At 41.3% G+C, this 22,039-nt stretch overlaps 1 protein-coding gene across 4 annotated transcripts in view; it reads left to right on the forward strand.

Moving 5' to 3' along the window:
* Positions 1-22,039, forward strand: part of LOC121919719 (muscular LMNA interacting protein) — a 59,019-nt gene that overhangs the window by 4,965 nt on the left and 32,015 nt on the right. For 3 of the 4 annotated variants that reach the window (XM_042446576.1, XM_042446579.1, XM_042446577.1), the window contains exons 2-3: positions 17,119-17,271; positions 19,732-19,986. In XM_042446576.1, coding sequence (XP_042302510.1) covers positions 17,119-17,271; positions 19,732-19,986 — 408 coding nt within the window. The remainder of the gene's footprint in view (positions 1-17,118; positions 17,272-19,731; positions 19,987-22,039) is intronic. The other variant, XM_042446578.1, reaches the window with a different exon arrangement.

A 22,039-nucleotide genomic window follows, 5' to 3' on the forward strand; every position in this document is an offset into this window, starting at 1 on the left:
TTTAACTATCACCAGTCCATCCAATGGAATCCTAGGATTTACAGTAGGCTAAATATCTCACAAAACTACAAATCCTAGAATTGCATAGCACTGAGCCATGGCTGTTAAAGTAGTATCAAACTGCATTAATTCTGTATTGTAAGTATAGCCTCTCCCTCCCTCCCTCCCTCCCTCCCTCTTTCATTCTCAAGGGTGAGGGACAGCCATGACTGACAGTAGCCACCGTGCATATTCTGTTGTACCTCTTCCGCTTCTAAATTGCCGTATGATTCCCAAAGTTCTCCATGTTGCCCCCTGCAGCTGCTGGGCAAAACACCTGAATGTTGTGCAATTGCTTCCTCCCCCCCCCGCCCCCCCCAGCCAAGTGGGAGGAAGAGTGTTGACAGATAGGAAGGCTGACATAAAGGGGGGATAGACTTGAAAGTACCACTTCAGTCTGACATTTGTTACATACAGTACATGCAGTAAAAATATTTTCCATCTTCTCTTTGAATTTCACATACCTAAATATGACAGGGTGCTCTTGCCAGTATAATATCCGTAGGGAGAAATGGAAATAGATGCCTGCTAGAGATAGGGTTACTGTCTGGCACCTCAGTCCAAAACGTTCACAGTGGCACGACTACTGGGTGTGACCGCTAAATGAGGGCAGTGCTCTGTTTTGTGAGGCTGAGTTGTAGCCACTTGATACATGGACATCATCTTAAAAACATGTTTCTGGGTGCCATAAACCCCTGGACTAGAACAAAAGTAGAGCCAGCCCTATCATTAGGCCCAGTGAGGTGATTGTCTCAGGCAGAAGATTCGGTGAAGCTGGGAATACTCAATGATAACCTGTGCTCCCTGGCATTGGTGGGAAGAAGGTGGGTACCCAGAAGTGGAGCTAAGCAGTCAAAAGAATTGGAGAAGTTTTTTAAAACAAAATCTTCTGTAGTTCATACCACAGAAAGAAGAAGCCAAGGCATGTGAAGTTTATGAACTCAAAGCAGGAGAAGGGCAAATCCATGTAGCTACAGAAATCTCTGTTATTATTGCTACAAAACAATAAAAAACAGCAACATTAGTAAACACCTGCTGCTCTGGATGTCTGCCACAAAACTTTTCCCCTAAAGCACCCCTGTGTATGTTTCTTCAGAAATAACAGTGAGAAGCAGCACAGAACAAATATCTAATTTATGTATTACTACTTGGAGGTAAAAAAGACTGGCATAGCACTCATTGCTCATGAGTGCTATGCCAGTCTTTGAGAGGTTGGGAGGACAATGGTGTCTCGTATGACTTGGCAGCCTAAGGATACAGCTGATGGTCTCCTTGCATACAGGGCAGGCAGAATAATCATTTCATTTTGTTCTTCTCATTTCCCACTTCCACAGCGGATGGTTGCAACTGTTCCTTTTGCATCCTAAAGGCATTCTTATACAGATGAATACATTTCATTCCATGCAAAAGCCAGTAAGAGGCACTTGCTTTTGTGGAATCTATAGTAGTAATGGAAAAAAAACAATGTTTTTACTTCTTAGGGCCCAACATTAAAAAACAAACAAACTAACCACTTCATTTAGAGCCTTAACATACTGATATACTATAGCCCTGAGAGCCAGCATGATGTAGTTGTTTGAGTGTTGGGCTATGATTCTGGAGACCAAAGATTGAAACCTTGCTCAGCCATGGAAACCCACTGGGTGAACCCAGTCAAGCCGCATTCTCTCAGCCTCAGAGGAAGGGAAAGGCAACTTTCCCAGAACAAATTTTGTCAAAAAGAGCCTGTGATAGGGTCACCTTAGGGTTACCATAAGTCCGAAACTATTTGAAGATACACAATATCATACGATAACTCAGTACTTCTAATCTTAGTGGTGAGGATTATCATTTAGCATCATCATAAGCTTGGGAAGCCTTCTGCACTCTTTTCCTTACCCAGGGTCTGCAATCCTTTCTTTGGCCTCATATATCTATTTGCACTTGTGCACACGCACTTCCAGTCTTATATCTCAGTGCTTCATTCTATGGGGTGAGATGTGAGAAGCAAAGCCTGTGCTTCAAGGCCTACTTCTTTCTTGAACTCACTATGGCCCAGTACAGATGAAAAGAAAGGGATGGCCAGAGGCTGTCCCTTTCTGCTCCAGATCATTGCCGCAGCAACCACATGGCTGCAGCAATGATCTGCTGCCACAAGGAGCTCCAAAATGGCACTCCTTCCCACGACTCCACCAAGGTGCCATTTGTTTAGAAGAATTGCACAAGACACGACATTGGTATGCGTGCTGTCTAAACGTGTGCGCACCAAAATGGCGGCACACATAGGTACTAGGGCTCAGGAGCATTCTTTTGGCCCGTCTGTACCAGGCCTATGTGAGGTCTAGCAATCCCAGCTTCTAACTATTGACATGAAGAGTTTAGGAATCCCACATACATGCTTGTCTTGCTTGAATTAATCATTCTCTTACTCTCTCCTGGCAGCTGAGCAAACTTCAATGAGGTGATACATGTACTGGAACTTGATTCATTAACAGCAGCAACAACCTTATCTTGTTTCTAGTGGCTGGGAAGGATTAGGTGCTTTGATCTAATGTAGCATTACAATCTTTTGCTAAAAGAGCCCACTGCCTCTCAGTTTAGACTGCAGAGGTTTGTGCCTCCCATGGTACTGAGGTAGTAAATCTGCTCTTTTTACAATGTTTACAATGTTACTGGAGTTGTCCAAGCACCAATCCTGATTCACCAAACAGGGAGAAGAATATTATTTGATTCTGCAGAGATATAAGGATATGATTGTTGTTGTGTGTTCAAATAGTTTCTGACTTATAGTGACCCTAAGGCAACCCTATCATGGCAATCCACTCTCCCCCATTATAAGAAGCCCCCAAATGAACCACAAAAGAAAATGGAATAGATTTTCCTTTTGTTCTCACAAGACACTTGAAACATGATTGTGAATACCTTCAAGCGGAGTGGATGATTGCTCTAGCTAACCTATTGCTGTTATCTTCTAAATTATAAAGAATATATCAAGTTATGTTTGTCTTTTAAATAACAAGACAATTCAATGTAATCAGCATTAATTGATTATTCACAGGAACAGTTTGGCTCATTTCCCCATTGCTCATGGCTAATCAAAGTGCTTCTTTATAAAGATGAAGAGTGTAGTTGGTGCCTATATTTCAAAAAAAGCACAAATATCTGACCTCAGTGTGATATTTTGCTACACCTGGGAATATTTGATCCTATGTAGCAGAGGCTGAACATGTTCCAGGCTGCAGAGAGTTACTCCAGCCAATCTGGCTGCCATTTTGGTATCCAGAAATGAAATTCTGGAGCCCTGGGGCCCTTTCATAAGACACAACTATAGCTCCCTGATTCCATTTTAAATGCCACTCTTCCATCATATGGAATTCTGGGATTTTCAGTTCAGGGAAGGGCATTTAGAATCTTCTGCTGGAGTGTTCTAGTGCCTCACCAAACTACAAACTCAAGGATTCTATAGGATGGAAGCATGCCAGTTCAAGTGGAATCACAGCTCTGTATTTGTGCAGAGTGAAAGTGTCCCTAGTTGTGTTTGGGGCTTACGTATGTACTCAACTATAAGTTGACTTCATGTATATCTTGGTAAGGTTTTGGGGACAAAATTATGGATTTTGCCATGACCCATGGATAGGTCAAGGGTAAAACTTGGAAGCTCATTCAGTGTGTGTATGTATGGATACGGCAAGAGAGACTCTCACTGAGGGTTTTTGCTTCATACTTTCAGCTTTTGTTTCAGCCAGATGCGTGGGCAGGAGAGAGACTCTTAAACAGCAATATCAACAAATCATCCAGAACTCTTTCTGCTTGGCTCCAGAGAGAAATAAACTTCTCTCCGCACCACATGGGGAAATCTGAAAGAGCTGCTATCACATTACCATAGTGACCCATAAATAGGTTGACCTGGGATTTTGGGCTCAATTTTTGGGCATACATTTTAGACTTATAGACAAATATATACAGTATTTGCCTTTGGGGTGGGGAACACTCTGGAACAGCATATTTTATTTGCCTTTATTTGTCTATAAGCCTTTTAAAGTGTTTCTTCAGACACAATATTTTGGTCTGTGTGTGTGTTGGAGGTTGGGGAGGAAGGGTGGACCCCAGACCCCTTGTGGCTGCATCATGTCCACACTATTTTATAGACAACTAATGGCTGTGGCTGAAATCCTATAGACAGTTTTCTAACATGCAATGAGGCTTTATTTACTTTGTTTTTATTTATTTAGATTTATTTCCCAACCTTCAAGTGCAGCACACTATTCAACTGTTTAATTTACTGCCAGAACACATAGTGGCTTTATATGGATTTCAAAGGAGACTGGTTAAATTAATGGAGGTTCAGGCTATCTGTGGCTACTAGAAGCAGCTCTTTCATATAATAACATTTGTCCAGATGTTGCCTAGCCAGTTATACGTTATTGGAAATGTAGGGAAGAGCAAGTGTGGTGTAGCAACTAGGGTGTTAGGTTTGGAGTATGCGAGATGAGACTCACTGGACCTAAGGGGAAGGTGATGGCAAACTCACTCCATTCTGAATAAAATACGTGAAGAAAAACCTGTGAAAGTTTCTCCCTAGGGTCACCATAATTAGAAAATGACATGAAGGTACAAAAGAATATAAACAAAGGTATGCGTTCTACATTTTCTGTCTCCTCAAAAAATGTCACATAATTATTTGCTTGAACTAATGTACAATTCCTTTGTTCCCCTCAAAGCGAACAATCATGGATCTTAAACATTTAACATTTGCCATTTTGATTGGGTTTGATTTTTTTCCTTGTTCAGAGAACTGAAATGGCATCAAATCAGAAATTTAGTACACTGTCAATTATTTTGCATAAAAACAAGAATGGAAATTGCTCAGATAGTAATGCATTTCTTTAGAAATCTGAAAATTGCAATCTAGTAATCATCTGCAATTTGACTTCTTGGGATTCAACAGAACCATCAAATTATCTTTAAAGTGATGAGAGACTACATTTTGTACTAATGGTTTACAAATAGATCCAGTCTTTAGCATGAAAGATAAACCCTTGGAAAGTACTAGTGTCCTGCATGTTGGCGGGATGGTAAATCTGGTCTGGATTTGAGTATAAACTGTAGAGAGCTTTCTTCTCTCACACATATTCAGCTCCTTGGGTAGCTCCTTTAGAGCTGGCCTAAAACCTGGAGCAGATTGACATGGTTGCTATTCGTACATGGGAGCTGCCACTGGAAATTTGTTGCTGTTGATGCGTTTCTTCACATCATTTCCAACTTATGGTGACTTTAAGGCAACCCTATCATGGGGTTTCCTTGGCAAGATTTGTTCAGAGGGGGTTTGCCTTTGCCTGCCTCAGAGGCTGAGAAAGTGTAATTTGCCATCCTTTATGTTTTCTCCTCAGCAATGTTGATCTCCTAGGTCTCAAAGACTGTCCTGAGAAGCATGTGTATCCAGTTTTCAGTTATCAGAATAAATATGCATAGACTAATGCCTTAAAATAAGCTAAAAGAACAACTCTGTCAAAGCAGCCTCCAAATAAAACAGGTTGACAAAAGATAAAAGACTGGGCAAATAACATGGTCCCTGCCTGCTGCCAGAAAGATGCCTGAGAGCTTTGCCTACACTTGCCAGAATGCATTGGGCTGCCCCTAGAGTATTCAAGCCCCTGCATTCCCCCCAAATTCACCCCCTTAGCTATTGAAGACAATGGGTGGCTGTGGCAAGGATGCTGAGGGACTGGCTGCCTCCTTTGACATCTGTCACTGCCATGTATTGCTCTGGGTTTTCTGGAAAACCCAGAATAAAGGGTTAGTTTTTAAAATTCAAGACAAGGGGTAGAAATTCCAGACTGGGTCTGGGTGTTGTGCAAACAGTCTGGATCTGATTCAGGGGTTTGGGGCAGGATGGTGTAAACTCCATGTGGCCAGCCTGGGGGAAATTTGGAATATATTGCTAATGTAGACAAGCCCTGGATGGGCCCCAGGTGAGTTCTTCCATGAAAGATCACAGGACTGACATGTTGGATGGGAAATTGTCCAAGGCCAACACTCACCCTGCTTATCAAGGAATAAATGTGCCCTATAGATAACTCATTTTGCAGCACAGGAGCAATCCTGTCCAAATTAAGCACTTTAAAAATCTCATTAATATTAATGGGGAGACTGAAAAAATGTATTTAATCATGTTTAGACATTTAACTGGATCATGCCCTCTCTTTTTGCATTTAACGAATGCTGGTTTTGTCAGCACTGTGTCAGTACTTGCACTCTTGGATTGGCTCCCAGCTCAGATATTTGAACTGTGGTTGCATCAAATTAGCAGAATTTACCAAATGCTGCCCTCTCTAATTGCCCTTCTTGTTTAAACCTAATTAGCTATTAAGGTAATCGTTATGGGAGAGAGGCTGGCATCCGATCTGCATAATCATTCAGATGTTTTGTCCCTTTTTTTTGCCATTCCCCAACAAGGAATGGAGCAAGAGTTGTTTATTTGCTGAAACCTCACATTGTGCTGCTGTTAGTAACTCTGTCATCAGTATGACTCATCATCAACAGTATAGTATGTTCACCTTCCATCACAGGGTGTGGAAGTCTAAGAATAGTAGCAGAACCTGATCCCAGCAACAACAACTATGACATGACTCTCTCTAGTGGACTGAACCATGGCTATAGTACTGAGGAAGCCAGTCTTCAGAGGAGAATTCAACAAATAATCTAAATTAGGAATTAACCACCATCAAGCTCAATTTTAGTACCCGCAAAACAAGGAAATAAAAGCAGACTGATTCCTGCCCTGTGTGGAGAGGGTGGTAACTCTGTGGCATACCCATAAAGATTTAAAAAGTTATTTCTTCTTCCCAGGTAATCCTGGTAAATTTTAGTTAGTTTTACAAAGAACGCTATGCTAGGAATCTCTAAAAATGTTCTTAGCACCCTCACCAAACTAAAGTTCTCAGGGCCAGATTCAGCATTAGGAAAAATGAGGGAAGCGGTGCAGGTAGCAGGTGCTAGGAGGCAATGGGATCAGCCTGGCTACTATACCCTTTTGTTCAACCCCTAGCGGAGGAGAAGTTTGTGTCCACCACACAGCCCTGTTGTGAACCTCCTAATCTAGCCTCACAAGATCAGGTGCAATGGAGGAACCTGTCCCATCATCAATGCTGAAGCAAAGTTCAACTATAAATAGATCAGTACACTCCACCAATATCATTCTATTATATCTCCTTTGTTTTTCCAGCACCTTCACTAGAATATTCAGTATGCCATGCCTGCTGGGCATTTACCCAAGAGATGCCAAATAGCCTGGCCAGTGTAATTCAAAATGTTTTGAACTGTTTATAATATGAAATATAAAGGGGATATTTCCTCTTTTTTATTTTCCCTTTGAAGCAAAAGGGAATGGTAGCTAACAGTTACTAGCCATCCTCTGAAGGTAATGTGCCTCTGAATTTGAGACTTGCTGGGGAAAGCAAGACTACTGTAAAAACAGAATGCCAACTAGATAGGCCTCCAGTCTGATCCAATAGGTCTCTTCTTATATCCTTAATAATCAATCAAGTGAGTAATACCTTGTTGTGTGCCTTCAAGTCATTTTTGACTTATGGTGACCCTAAGACAAGTTTCTTCTAGGGAGGTTTGCCATTGCCTTCTTCCGAGGCTGAGATAATGTGACTTTCCCACGGTCACCCAGTAGTTTTTATGCTCAAGTGGGGATTTGAATCCTGGTCTCCAGAGTCGCACTCCAATGTTCAATACCTGTCCAAAGTTTATTCAGTCAAAAGTCCCACTCCCAGTAGGGCTTGATCTATAATCTATTTAGCTTTTGGACCTCATGTTATGGTGGGGAGTGAGAAATTAAGGCAGGAGCAAACCAAAAAAGTACTCAAAGGCGGGTTACAGACCACCAAAAAGTGGCGCTCTGCCACCGCCGCCGGTTGCTGCATCTGGGAACCGCAGCAGCCAAACCGTGCGGTTCCCGGACGCAGCGAAGAAGAAGCGCCAAAATGGCGCTTCTTCTTGCGCCCCGGATGGGACGCTGTGAGGCGCTACTCACGCACTTGCGGCGTCACATCCATGGTGCGATGTATGGACGCTATGCGTCCGATAGGTCAAAATGGTGGCGCCCGTGTGTATAGGGCGCCGCCATTATTACGCCCCCGTCACGTGCTGGGGTGAGGCTGGTATGGACGCTAGGTCCTTGGCCAACCCCTAGCACATGACGGGGGTGCCACAAAGGTCCGTTTGTAACGGGCCAAAGAGACTGAAGTAAGAGAACTTTCTTCCAATTAATATACAGGTTGAATATCTCTTCTCTGGAATTCTGAAAACCAAAATCTTCCAAAAATGTTCACATGGATGACTGAAATAATAACACCTTTGCTTTCTAATGGTTCAATGTACACAAACCTTATTTCAGGCACAAAATTATTAAAAATATTGTGTATAAAATTACATTCAGGCCAAGTGTATAAGGTATATACAAAACATAAGTGAATTTCATGTTTAGACTCAAATCCCATCTCCAAGATATCTGCAAATATCCCAAAATCTGAAAAACTCCAAAATCCAAAACACTTCTAGTCCTAGGCATTTTGGTTAAGGGAGACTCAAACTATATAATCAAACTGACAAAAAAAAATGCATATTCTGAGACAAATATTCTTTTGTAATTTGATATGATTTCTGCTCTACTCCCTAAAACTAATCATCTTCCTAAAGTAGACACACAGTCTGGAGATAAACACCATGCTTTAGTGCTCAGTTCTGTGACAGTTATAGCTGAAGATGTTGGTGTATGAAAGGGAAGGCTTCCTACTGATGCAAGCTGCCAATTGTTTGTGATATGCTTGATATATTCCCAAAGGGGCTAATTATGTTGACTTTTCTGCAGTGATTAATGGTAAACATAGCTTACTGTTTCTCTGAAGATGCCAGTCGCAGATGCTGGCAAAACATCAGGAATAAACTCTTCCAGAACATGGCCACATAGCCCAACCATCCCCCCCCAAAAAAAAACCTATAGGTTACTGTGTTCCTTGTTAGAAGTGTCAAATATTGGCTCAAAAGTTTGGAAACTTTTATTAGACGGGGTGATTGCCATGGACTAAGGCAGCTTCATGCCTGAGGTGGAACAAAAATAAATAACTAAAAAAAAACCCACAGATGCCTGTCTCCCCAAAGTGATAGTACCCAGTTCCTAAGGCCAACCAAATTATTTTGACACCAGGGGCAATACACAGACACATCCTTCAACCACCTCTCTCCAGCTTTCCTGTAGTAAAAATACAATAATGGATTAATAGTTAACAATTTTCTGTCTTTTTCAAATCTGCTGCTGGGGGCAGATGACTCCTTCTGTTTAATGGTAGGGCTGGCCCGCAGGAGAAGAAGGTGACAACTCTTCATTGATTTTTCTTTGCTCCAAAAGCTCATTATGGTTTGAAGCAACAACCTAGTTCTCAACAATGTCACTCAAGATAATTGTCCTCTTAATCCTCTGGCAGCTAGGAATGTGAGAGATGTGATGTATCTCAGAAAGAGAGTAATTAGTATTCACAAGCAGAAGATGAGCAACAACTAGTCCCACATCATTCCATCCCATACAGGGTCTAGCAGAGAAATAAAGCAGGGTCAATTAGAACTAGTTAGATTGTAACTAGTTCAGGGAGTATGTTGGTAAAAAATTAGTTTGGTTTGGCATGGTTTATTCTTGCTGGCTCCTACTGATTGTGATCAAGATACTGTACTTACAGACTTCTATATAATCTGTTCTAAATTTTTTGCTGATATTGAGGTTAGGCTGACTGGTCTATGATTTCCTGGATCGTATCTCCCCCCACCTTTTTTTTTTTTTAAGAGAGGGACAATATTTCCCCTTCTCCCATTCTTTGGAACATCATGTATTTACCAAGATTTCTCAAAAATGATGGTAACTAGTTCAGGGATTACATCAGTAATTTCCTTCAGTTGTTTAGGATGCAGTTCATCTGGTCCACTCATTTCACAATGGTTCCCAAACTTGTTCCTCCAGATGTTTTGGACCTCAGCTCCCAGAATTCCTGGCTGCTGGCCAAGCTGGCTAGGGCTCCAGGGAGCTGAAGTCCAAAACACTTGGAGGACCAAAGTTTGGGAATAACTCAGCTGGATAATTCCTGACTAACTCCCTGTCAATCTTTATTTGCCAAGGTCTCTGTTGATGCATTTAAGTACACAGAAACAAAACAGGTATTGAATAGTTCTGCCTTTTTATTGTGATCCATTAGCATTTTGTCATCCTTACTGAACAGTGGCCCTACTGTGTCCTTCATCATTCTCTTGCCTTGAATGTTATCCAAAAAAACCCTTTTTGTTGCTCCTTGCTTGCCCAGCCAGTCACAATTTATTATAACCATTTAGCTTTCCTTATACTATTTCTGCAAGTTTGGACTGCACACCTGCACTCTTCCTTGGTGATTTGTCCTTCCTTTCATTCTTTTCACTTTCTCCTTGAGTTTGCTGTGCAGCCACACTGGCCTGTAGTGCCAGCTTCCTCTTTTTCTACTGCCTTCCATTTTGCCAAGTATTGTTGTCTTATCCAATTGTCATCTCATGATATGGCCAAAGTATGATAGCCCCAGTTTAAAAAACTTGGCTTCCAGTGAGAGTTCAGGCTTGATTCGCTTTCAGACTACATATAGGCATAGTTGTCTCTTCTGAAGGTAAAAAGGTCACCAAGAGGCTGTACATACTGGCCATTAAGGCTGGCCTGGGGGTGTAGCTGCGGCATGGCATTCACATGACGTATGCTCCAACTCTGCCCCCAGGTCAGCGTGATGCCGCATGCCACATCACATGGCAGGCAGTGTCTCCGCATTCCACTGGTGCTGCATCTAGATGACGCAGCACCAAAGGAGCATTGAAAAGCCACGGCACTGGCGGCTATGGCACCTTTTCAGTGGCACAGAAAGGAGCTGATTTTTGTGCCACGGAAAGGCAAGATCGGGGCCATGGTGTGTGGTTTAGGGGCGGTCTGTACAGCCCCCCACTTTCTGAGAAACAGGTCTTGGGAGGGTCTGCATGAATAGGCATTTGGAGAGAAGGAAGGAAGGAAGGGAGGAAATAATGTGTTCACCCTCCTCAGTTCCTTGCTCTGAAAATGACCAGCATTGGTATGGTTTCAAGTATCAAACCTGAAGAATTTCAGAGACATAGGTGCAGTTTCCAGAGTTTCTGTGTGGAAGCTGACACACATCTCTAGCCAGGATTTACATTGTGAAGGTGAAATATTGTAGTGAAAACTTTTCCAAGATTTTTTTAATTCTTAAAGTGCAAAGTTGGCAATACTCCGTTCTGAACAGGACTGTCTGAAGTTACATCAAAATGCCTTCCAAGGATCAGTAGGTTCTTTTTACTCTAATGCACAGAGTATGTTTAATATTAAAAAATAAAGGCTTTACAAGTATAACACTTTAGTTTGATCTCTTTTGCCTAATGGATATCATTTATGAACATCTCTCAACATTGGGAGGCAGCTGGTCTGCTTTTATAGCATTGTGTTTCCAGTTGAACAAATCGAGTCTTTATGCCTGAAATTCTTCATCTGCCCACACAAGCTGCCTACTCCATAGAATCCCATTAAAATAATGTCTAGAGTGCTTTACTTTAGGTTGATAGCAATATACTCCAAATCTGCTTCAGATATTTAATGCCTGGAGATTTGCCCCTTTCCAACCAGCATATCATGGAGAACTGAGTGAGGTAAAAGAATATTCTGCAGGTATGAATCTGAGTGGGGGTTTTCCCCCAGCAGGTTTTTACATATTGTCTTTTTCAATATGGTAATAGGCAAATTGGTGAATTTGCTATGCAGCATGATTTTCAATTTCAAGCCATTGTATTGTTGTTTCTAGTATAAATATTTATTTTTATGATGGAAATCCTTAATCTTAGTATGGCAAAGGACTGGACTCAGAAGGCTACCTTTCAAGTGGACGTGACATGCTTAAGTTCGGGCTTGAAGTGTTGCATTGATTTCATGAAGGAAGAAGAGGTTGTTTTAAATGGTGGTGATGTTATCTGGGACACATTATGTACGTTACTTCAACAAAAATATAGAAATACATGGTGAAGTCATCTATAATTGAGCACTAGTGATGAGATGATATTCTGGGATCCAGAATATTGTTCCAACACCCCTCCGCTATGGGTGGTTTCACCACATCATTATATACATTTTTTCTTAAAAATTAAGTTTCTGATTTTTCATTTGAGGCACCTCTTCTCATGTTTGCAGATGTAAGTATGCTTCCCACACACATAAAGAGTTTGCCTGGATTGTGACTACCTTTGTTTCTTGCTTAGCATTACAGCTTGTTAACGAACAATTGAAATATTACAGGAAAAGGAGGCAACTATTTTTTTCTTACACTCAAATACCCACATTATAACCTCATTATGTGGAACATACTTGGTCATCCCCTTATCTGTACGATACAGAGAGTGAAGAAAAGAAAGGCCAGTACACCATTCAGATCTGGACTGGGAGAACTGAGAATGCCATTTTAATAATTCTGATAACCCAGAATGGAAGCTGTTTGTATGAGCTTCTTAGATGGAAAGTGTAACATGTATTCCTGACTTTTTGATAGATCTCTGAAATGGTAAGCTGTCTGAGAAACTCTGGTTATTACATATAAGGATGGATCTGATGCTTTTTAATAACTATTTTCCAAATTTGCAAATTTCTTCATCAATTTCAGAGAAGGAATTTGACATTTTAAAAAAAGAACTGAATGTGGGAGAAAATGAAGTTGACAGATTCACACATCAAGAAGGTTTTGACTTGTGTGCTTAGGTTTTTCCAAGTTTTACTTTCAATCCCTGTGAGGTTATGGTTCTGAAATGGAACCGAGGGCTACTGCCTCTTTTTGAGATGATCTTTTCTTCTTGAAGGGGAAGCAGACGGGATGTGCTCCCCTCACTACTGAGAATATTTGTACCTATTGAATTTGGTCAATGCACATACTTGAAAAATTTGCTTGACTAATTTTTATATGAAGTTAGCAAAATGAGCTAATTTCTTTATAAATGTGTCGGATCTTGATTTTTTTTTTTTTTAAAAAAAAGCACAGTATGAGAATGAGCAAAACTGAGATTTGTTCATTTTTAATGACAGATCTGCTGGCAAATAGTATTTTAAGATGAAGAACATTTTCAAAAGCATCATTACTACAATTCTTTTATGAAAGTAGAACACAAGTGTTTTCCAGATATATTGGAATGCATGAATCACCCTGATAAAAATCCTTCTTCTGCATGGACAGCTAGCATCTAATAAATCAGGCTTCTGATCTAATGTCTGAGTGGCCCCACATCTTTAAACCTTAAACTTAAGGTCAACTTATGATCCCACACTGATTGGTGTCCTCCAAGTGAGTGACAGATGCTTAGGGTAGTGATGTTCCCCAGAGTAATGTGCTACCTTAATCTCTTTTATTACTAGGGCTTCTGGCCTCATTTTGCAATAACAACCCCTCTGCTGTTTACACCACATATAATTTACCAACAGCAAGGATGCAGCTGACAAAATGATCTCATGTCCCAGTAAATGAGTCTGCAGTATCACAAAGCTCTATTGTTTCACTGCTGTGAAATTCCCTGGGAAAAGGGCAGAAATATTTACAGGACAAATATAAATGGTCGCTACTGTGTCCTGGCCCATTTTTCCCTTATTTTGTTTAATCAACTATTGTTGAGGCAAGCCATTTTCTACTGCTATCGATGCAGAAAGAAAGAAAGAAAGAAAGAAAGAAAGAATATAGCACTAACTTGGAAGGTGTGCCCTCCAAATGTTGGTGGAGAGTAGCTCCTTTTGGCTCTAGCCAGCATAGCCAAGAGATGACGGGACTTTGTGCTGGCCTATACCATAAAGATGAACTGATGGGATTTGAAGTCCAACAAGATCTGGCACTCTACTTGTTAAACATAATTGTTGCTGTTGTTATTATTGTGTGCCTTCAGGTAATTTCTGACTTATGGCAACACCAAGGGAACCTTATCACAGGGTGTTCTCAGGATGAAAGTGTGTAACTCACCGAAGGTCACCCTGCAGGTTTCCATAGCCAAGCAGGGAATTGAACTTTGCTCTCCAGAGTCACAGTCCAACACTGAAACCACTACCCTACACTGGCTCTCACTTTTGCTTCACACAGTTAAGAGCTAAAAAGTTTTAGAATGTTACATCTATGAAGTCTCAGCTGGGAGATCTTAAACCAGCACTTGTTTTCATGAATGTTTTCCTGGTCACTTTGAACAAAAAATTAAATTCTAGTGTTTGTTAATTGAATTTTCTTCTGGTAAACTGTACAGCAATATTACACTGGCTCAGATTATGTAGCCTCAGTTGTGAAATTGCCGTAGACTTCATTTTGCTCACTCATTTTAAGGAGTAATAAAGGTGTCTAACTGAAGCCTTTATCTGCTTCACATTTTCCAATGTGTCAGGAGCTAAGCTGATTAAATATATATTTTTTTAAAAAATGAGTTATATGCTTCTTGTAAAATGGTGCTGCAAACTTCAAAAGTATAAAATGCATCCTGTCTAATGGCTATATTTTAGGGCACTCATAAAAGGGCATATTTCTATCATTTAGCAGAATGACATGAAATTGAATTTGAACTATGCATCATCCTTTTAACTGAAACGTTATACTGAATAGTAAGAATGTAATGGTGTGTTGCTGAAAATGTACAAGGAGGAAAGAAAAACCAGATTTCCAAATAAATGGCTTCTAGAACTACCAGTCAAAACTCTTTGTGTAGGCATTCCAGGTTTCTCCTTCTTAATGGTTTTCTTTTTCTTTAAAAAAACACCCAGAAGTAGTGATGGGAAAATACGATGTGTGTGTCTTTAGAAATAGATGACTTTATTTCTATTCCCTGGACAATTCTGTGAATGTTGCAGGATGGTATAAAAATAAAAAACCTCCCCTGGAAGAACATTTTTGTGATGGATTGAAGCATTCATTCCGTTTGGGTTTATTTGCTTTCTATGCAGGCTTCTATATCTGGAGGGTCTGATCCACTCAGATCCTGCTCAGTTTAGGTGCAAAGGATACACTGAAGTAAAACGCAATCAATAAAATTTAGAGATGTAGTCTGGAATATCATGTTAGTCCAGAATAGCACTATGCAAATCAGATAACCACACATTTTGCATTTCTATGGCTATTCATACAGACTGATTATAAAGGTCCATCCTGGGCTGTTCATTCCATGCATCTGAGGAACTAGACCAAGGGCCTGAACAGACAGGTCAAATTAAGTGGCTTTAGGCCATTTTGGAGGTGTGCTGTTTAAATGATGCACATATCCTAAGAAGTAGGAAGCTGCACCAAAGCTACGGTGCGGTCCTTAGGACTGGAGCACAGTTTTGGCGTGGCGTCTGGCCTCTTAGGTTGTGTGCATCATTTAAATAGCACACTTCCAAAATGGCCCAAAGCCGCTTCATTTGGCCTGTCTGTTCGGGCCCAGAGTCTACAAAAGTTTATGCTACTTCTTTTGCCTAGTTAGTTTCAAGGTGCTACAAAATCTCTTTTCAGTCAATGAAAGTACAAGTTATAGTTTTATTGATAACAAACAGATTTAGGGGAGAAGCAGTGACAGACTATATAAGCAATGGGACTGTTCTCACCTCCTTTCAGCCTTGCATATGGTCCCTAGGTCTGTACTGTTAGACATCCAGGGACGTAGCCAAGGGGGGGGGGTTCTTGGGGTCCGGACCCCCCCTTCCATTAGAAAAATGAATGGTGTGTGCTGCTGCACCGCCGTACCCAAGCCCCAATATAATGGTGGCACTTAGTCTGGACCCCCCCCTTCCTAAAATCCTGGCTACGTCCCTGAGACATCACAATGTTCTCTCAGCTCCACCTGGGCCTTCAAGTTCTTGTGCAAGGTGCTCTTTCTCTCCTTCCCAAGACTTATACAAAGGGAAACTCTCAGTGTTGTAGGCTACATAATCAGCAGTATTGTCTTTGTAGAAGCTTTGAGATGACATTCCTAGGCTTGGGAGGACAAAAAGAAGAGAAACATTCTTGTCTTCTCAGAGAGAGAACAACCAAGCTTCTTATTTATCTCATGCTACTAGTTGCATTTCAGATTACAGTTGTATTTACAGCCTTCTTACAGGGTACACTAAACTCAAGCAAAGTACAGTGATGCTATGAAACAGTTACATGCTGGTCTTGGCCTTTTTGCCTTCTTCTTTTCCAAGGAAATGGGACTATTTTTTCTAGCTCACAGTGAGACGGTACAGGTTTTGTAGAACTGCAGGGCCTAGACACAGCCTCTTTTTATAGAGGTACATATCACAATCGTCAATGTTTCACAGATGAAAACCAGGACACATGTGGCCAACCAACATCAGAATATGGAGGTAATAATGAGGAAGAACAGACAAACTAGGGGAAGCTACAACAGTTTGCAGTTGCCTGAGTCCACTTGGAAGGGCAAGATTCTGCCCCTCCTTTCCTCTCCTCCCTTCCAAGTTAATGAGTGCAAACTAGTTTTGCACTTTGAACTCTGTTTGTAGCAACAGAAATAAGCTGAAGAAAAGGGGGGGGAGTAGAAAAAGGAGAGAAAAACTGGGACATTTTAAAAACAGCTGAAAACAAAGCATTAGCCAGGACTGTCCCTGCCAAATCATGACAGTTGGAGGACACAACATAGAACACAATAGACTTCTTAATTTAGGCTTACATGGCATTTGTATTAAGAGCTTTTTAGGCTACACACACACACACACACACACGAATTTATTGTATTCAAAATGATTTTGGGACTAATTGTGTACTTCTGTCCTTTTGTGGCCTTCTATGCAAGGCTTGTTCTATGCCTGGGTGAACTGTTTACAGCTTTGAGATGGTATGTTCCAGTCAAGCCTCAGTTGATGTAATAGGTCAATATAAACTGGGAAATAGGAACAGAACAAAATGTGAACAGAAAAATGAAATTGCCTACATCCATATATTGTTCAGAGGAAAGGTTCTTCTACCATCAGCTCCAGTGAAATGGCTGCAGGGTGGGTTTGGTATGGTTCATGTCCTCCCCTAAGTATGCCTGTGATATGTATTGTAGGTACCTTCTGAATCTGGATTCCTGAGGTTCACATTTGTTCCAACATTTGGAAGCCTACCAACTCAGCACCATATTGCCGATACCCCATGCTCTTTTGTTGGAACTGGAGGGAGACCTGTGGATAAGAACTACCAGGAAAATACTAGAAACAGAGTAAGGCACCTTTTTAAAAATTGTATCGTTCTGTAAGATATGGGGGTAGGAAGTGTGAAGAATCTTTCAAGTAGTCTCAAAATATGTCTCTTTCCAACTACTACATTATAATTAAATTTAAGTATAGTTTGAGGATTATAAGATTGGATATAATGTGTATAAATGGAGTGTCACACTTCCCTACTGGATTACAGTCTCCAAACAGATATGTGTCTTTACAGAAGACAGATAAGAAGCATAAGATAAGGAAGGCCATTGTGCTGCCATGCAGCATGTGCATTGCTCGTTCAGGTTAGAATATCTACAAGATCATCCATAGGATATGTTAGAACTGTCATTCAAGTAGACACTACCATATATATTTGTGTATAAGTTGACCTCATGTATAGGTCAAGGGCAGTTTTGGGGGGCCAAAATCATGGATTTTGATATGACCTGTGGATAAGTTGAGGGTCAGACACTGGGGCATGTTACAAAAGATCTAAAGGGGGAAACAAAACACCATTTCCCTCCCTACATCTCCCTCTCTGGGCCTCTGCCAAGGGTCACTGTATTGGCATAGAAAATGGGAAACAAACCTCAGCATGCACTCTCTCTCTCTCTCTGCCCTTCATCCTCAGGATTTCCAAAGCTCATAGCTTACAAAACAAGGTAACCCCCCCTCTCTTCCTACCCTTCATCCCCAGATTTTCAGGCTCATGGCTTGCAAAATGGGGTATGAATCAGGGCATATACTCTCTCTCTCTCTCTCTCTCTCTCTCTCTCTCTCTCTCTCTCTGTCCCTTGTCTCAGAAGCTGTTTGTTAGCTCTGGTTGTGAGGGATGGCTGAGGAATAACACATACATGCACACACACACACACAGAGGAGAGAATAGAATAGAAATGTTATTGTTACCCTGCCTCTCTGGTAGGATCGAGGCGGCTTACAACACTGTAAAATATAACAATAAAACAGTAAAATACAGCAATGAAGTAAAATACCGTAAAATGCAGCAATATGGGGACAAAACTCATTATCCCTCCCTCCAACCAACAAGTAAGAAAGGATGGGAGAGCCATATAGTAGCTAGCTACATTGTAAAAGTAAAAAATAGCTTGACCCAAGGTCATTTAAGTGGAAGGAAAGGCTCTTGTAGCCAATATATTGTACACCCAAAGGCTGTCAGCAAAACCAGAAAGTTAAAGGTCAGATGTGATCTGTAGCCAATCATATCTGAAGCATGCTTGTAGTGTGCTAGAGACATGTGAGAGATGTAACATATAAAGTAACCATATATATGAAATACCCTAGAAGTGTGCTTTGCTGGATTGAGCAGGACATTTTCCTGGCAATATCTACTGTTACGTTGTTTAAACCCCGGCAAATGTAACCTTCATAAGCCTTGGTCTGGTTTTCCCAAATTTGTAGATCAACAATCCATGTAATAAGGTATAGGTGTATGGAATGTAACATATTAATACCCCAATTGTGTTCTCACAAGAAATTAAGAATGGAAATCCCAGAATCTGGAAAAGTTACCTTTTTCAACTACAGCTTCCAGAATCCCAGTATGGCCATTGACCATGCTAGCAAATGTTGGTTGGGGAATTCTAGCGCTGGAGTCCTCAAAATAGCTTTTCCAAGGGAAATCCTGATATGAGCACATTTTGTAGAATTAGGTCTGTTGGGCTGTTTCCTTCAAGAGTTTATTGTATGGAGGGAATAATTTTGTTTGAAGTCGAAGCAAACTTGCAGATGTACTCCACATATCTTCTGCATCTGGACCCACAGCATGTCAGCTTCTGGCATTTGAGGAGTCAAGGACAAGGATCTGAAGGACCAGAAAATGAGTCCCTATCACAAAACAATTAGGCTTTGTACCAACCCCCCCAAAACAAGTACAGTCAGGCTCCCCAACTGCAATTCCTTTGTGAGGCCTGCTCAGGGAATGTTCTGGTTTTTGCAGCCCTTTTGTTCCCTTGATAGATACAAGGGTTGCCCCAGATTTGTCTCTGATTATCGTGGGATCCATTGTTTTGTTGTTGTCTGTCTCACAGCCAGAATCCTCTCTCCTTCATCCCTGATAGGAAAAAGCCTGATCTTCCATTCTGCTTGACTGCACCTGCCTCCACTTAGTTTTCTTTCTTGCTCTTGATATCGTGTGAATTAATTTGTCTGCTTTTCTTCTGGTCTCCATGTAGCCAGAAAGGGGCAAGTGAATTCTCTTGTGTGAGGCTCATCAGACAGACATTTGTGTTGGTGTTGGTGAAAGACAGTAGGTGCTAACAGTGGAAAACAGTTATTCCAACAAATCACTTTTCCCTGTGTGTGATAGTTTTCCTTTTCTGACACTCCCCATCTTCACAGGGTTCTGAGTTGTTGGGCTTATTTTCCAAACTGCTGCAGGATTATTTGGGAGGATAAATGCCTAGTTCTTCTACCTATTAAGCAAAGTAAGCATGGACCATTTTATTTTGTAGCACAGAACAGCTGCTGAAGACCAGACCACAGGGAGCGGAAAGAAAGGAAACAGTAGCCGAAACGGTGGCCAGAATCTATTCCAACCCAAAGATCATAACACAAGCAGAGGGGAGATGGAGAAGGAAGACCTTTTCAAAGCTGAGTTTGTCATCTTTGCGGACTCAGATGAAGACACAAAAGCTGTTATGCGCAATGGCTATGGAGTGGAAAGAACTGAGCTTTTAGCTACATCTGGAGCATCTCCCAATGGACAGGTGAATGTTACACACTTGTGTCTCCCCACTGAGCCTTCCTGCAGTCTTGTCAGTCAACCCAAACATTCTCGGGTACCATGTTCTTGAAAATGCATTCTAATCACGCAAATGGGTGTTAGAGAAAATAATGTCATTGTTAGGGAAACCTGTCCATCTGTGTTGTTCTTGGATGCAGTGTTGTTTAGTCATCCCTCTCCCCATTATGGTGACTTGATACTATACATACCTTATTGTCTTAATCTATCTAGCAAGGAGGTCAATGTAGTTGGCGGGGGGGGGGGGGGCTCACCACTGAAGTGGTGAGAATCTTATAACTGCTTTGCATTTTCAGTGGGATTTTGCTGCTATCAACTTTATCACATGTGGGGAAAATAGGGGGTTTAAACTGGCATTATCCAGCAATATTTGCACGATCGTGGTGAAGATTTTCACATGCATTGTGATTAAACATGACTTCTCCCAGGAATAACCAGAATAACCAGCAACAAATCATTCATGGGGAAATCTCTGGCATCCCTGGATTTGGTTTTACCCAATGCAGGGAGGTGGCTGCGGGGGGGATGGCCTCCCCCACTTGCTCACTTGGCTGCCCACCCACCCAGGGATGCAGGAGGTATCCAGACAAGTGAGGAAGGGGAGAGGAAGGACTTGCCTCTGTGTGGTTTCCTCATGAGGAAGTAGCTGGGCAGAGGTGAAGCTAAAAGGGCTGGGCATCAACGGCAACACCACACACTCCCTGCAGCAAGAGGAGGGCCTGACCATGTATCACCCCTCTTCTGAGGTGTCACCCAGTGTGATTCATACACCCTGCACACCCCTTGTGATATCACTGCCTGCAGAGGAGATTAAAGATGGAGCAGAGTTCCATTTACATTATCTTTTTTAAAAAATAAGAATTTCCAAAAACCCTTCACTTTCTTTGTCAATTAAATGGAAGGTGCATGAGAGTAAAACAGAATGTGGAAGAAAGGCAGAGGATTCTGAGCACTCAGCACTTGAAAATAAGAATCTGAATCCCTCAGAACTCAGTGACATTTGTGGTGCTGAATCAGGGTGGTCACCTATTCTGACAGATTCCTCATTTTTAACAGCTACGTGGCAGGGAGGTACAACGTGTTTTTCTTTGTACTGTATAGGGAATAGTTAATTTGGCCAGTATAGATGACTGAGAATTTTGTTTGTGAAATGAAACCAAATGCCAAACCCTTTTGCATTTGATAAAAGTGGATGTGTGGTTGATGAGAGTGTCGTTATAGAGAATACAGTAAGTGCTTGCATCACACTCTTTATCTATAGCCACATTCAAATTTGATTTGACTCATATTTTTATAAAAATTTAAACTTCTGTAAATTCTTCATAAAACTAACAGGGAGAATTAGAAGTGTTTTCAAGAAGTAGACTCCAAATTAGGGTTTAGAAGTAAAGCACTGGAAATAAGGATCTTAAACACAAAATATTGGGACTAACTAATGTCTTTAAATTTTAAAAGTAATACAACAATTGGTAGTTTTGTTACCTTTTTGCAGCTAAAGAAACATTTATTCATTACTTTTGATATTTTGTGGGGTATGTGTGGTCAGGTGAGAACATTTGGGGAGAAATTTGACCATTTGGAACCATGTGAGTACAGTGGGACCTTGATATCCATGGGGGATCCGTTCGGAACCCCCCCCCCCCCCCCCCACGGATACCAAAATCTGCAGGACCTCAAGTCCCGTTGTCCTTAATGGTGGCACACAATGTGTACACACCACCACTGGGGACAGTGAAGGCTGTTGCTACTGATGGTGTGGTCCTGTACGCACACACACCCATTAGGGACAATGGGGGAGGGGGGCTTGACGTCCATGGATACTGAGGTCCCACTGTATTTTGAAAAGTATTTTAAAGAAAAAATAACAAAGTAATTAAGACTTTGGCTTGGTGGTAATGAGTAATGCAGTGAACATTTAACAGAGTGGGGGGGGGGGGACTGCAGCACTGGCCAGTTTTTATCCTCATATCCCCATAGTGGGATGATCTGAATAGTTGCCACAATGTGGTAATATTTTT

This window comes from Sceloporus undulatus, chromosome 1 (genome assembly GCF_019175285.1).
Source record: "Sceloporus undulatus isolate JIND9_A2432 ecotype Alabama chromosome 1, SceUnd_v1.1, whole genome shotgun sequence".
Classification (NCBI taxonomy): Eukaryota; Metazoa; Chordata; class Lepidosauria; order Squamata; family Phrynosomatidae; genus Sceloporus; species Sceloporus undulatus.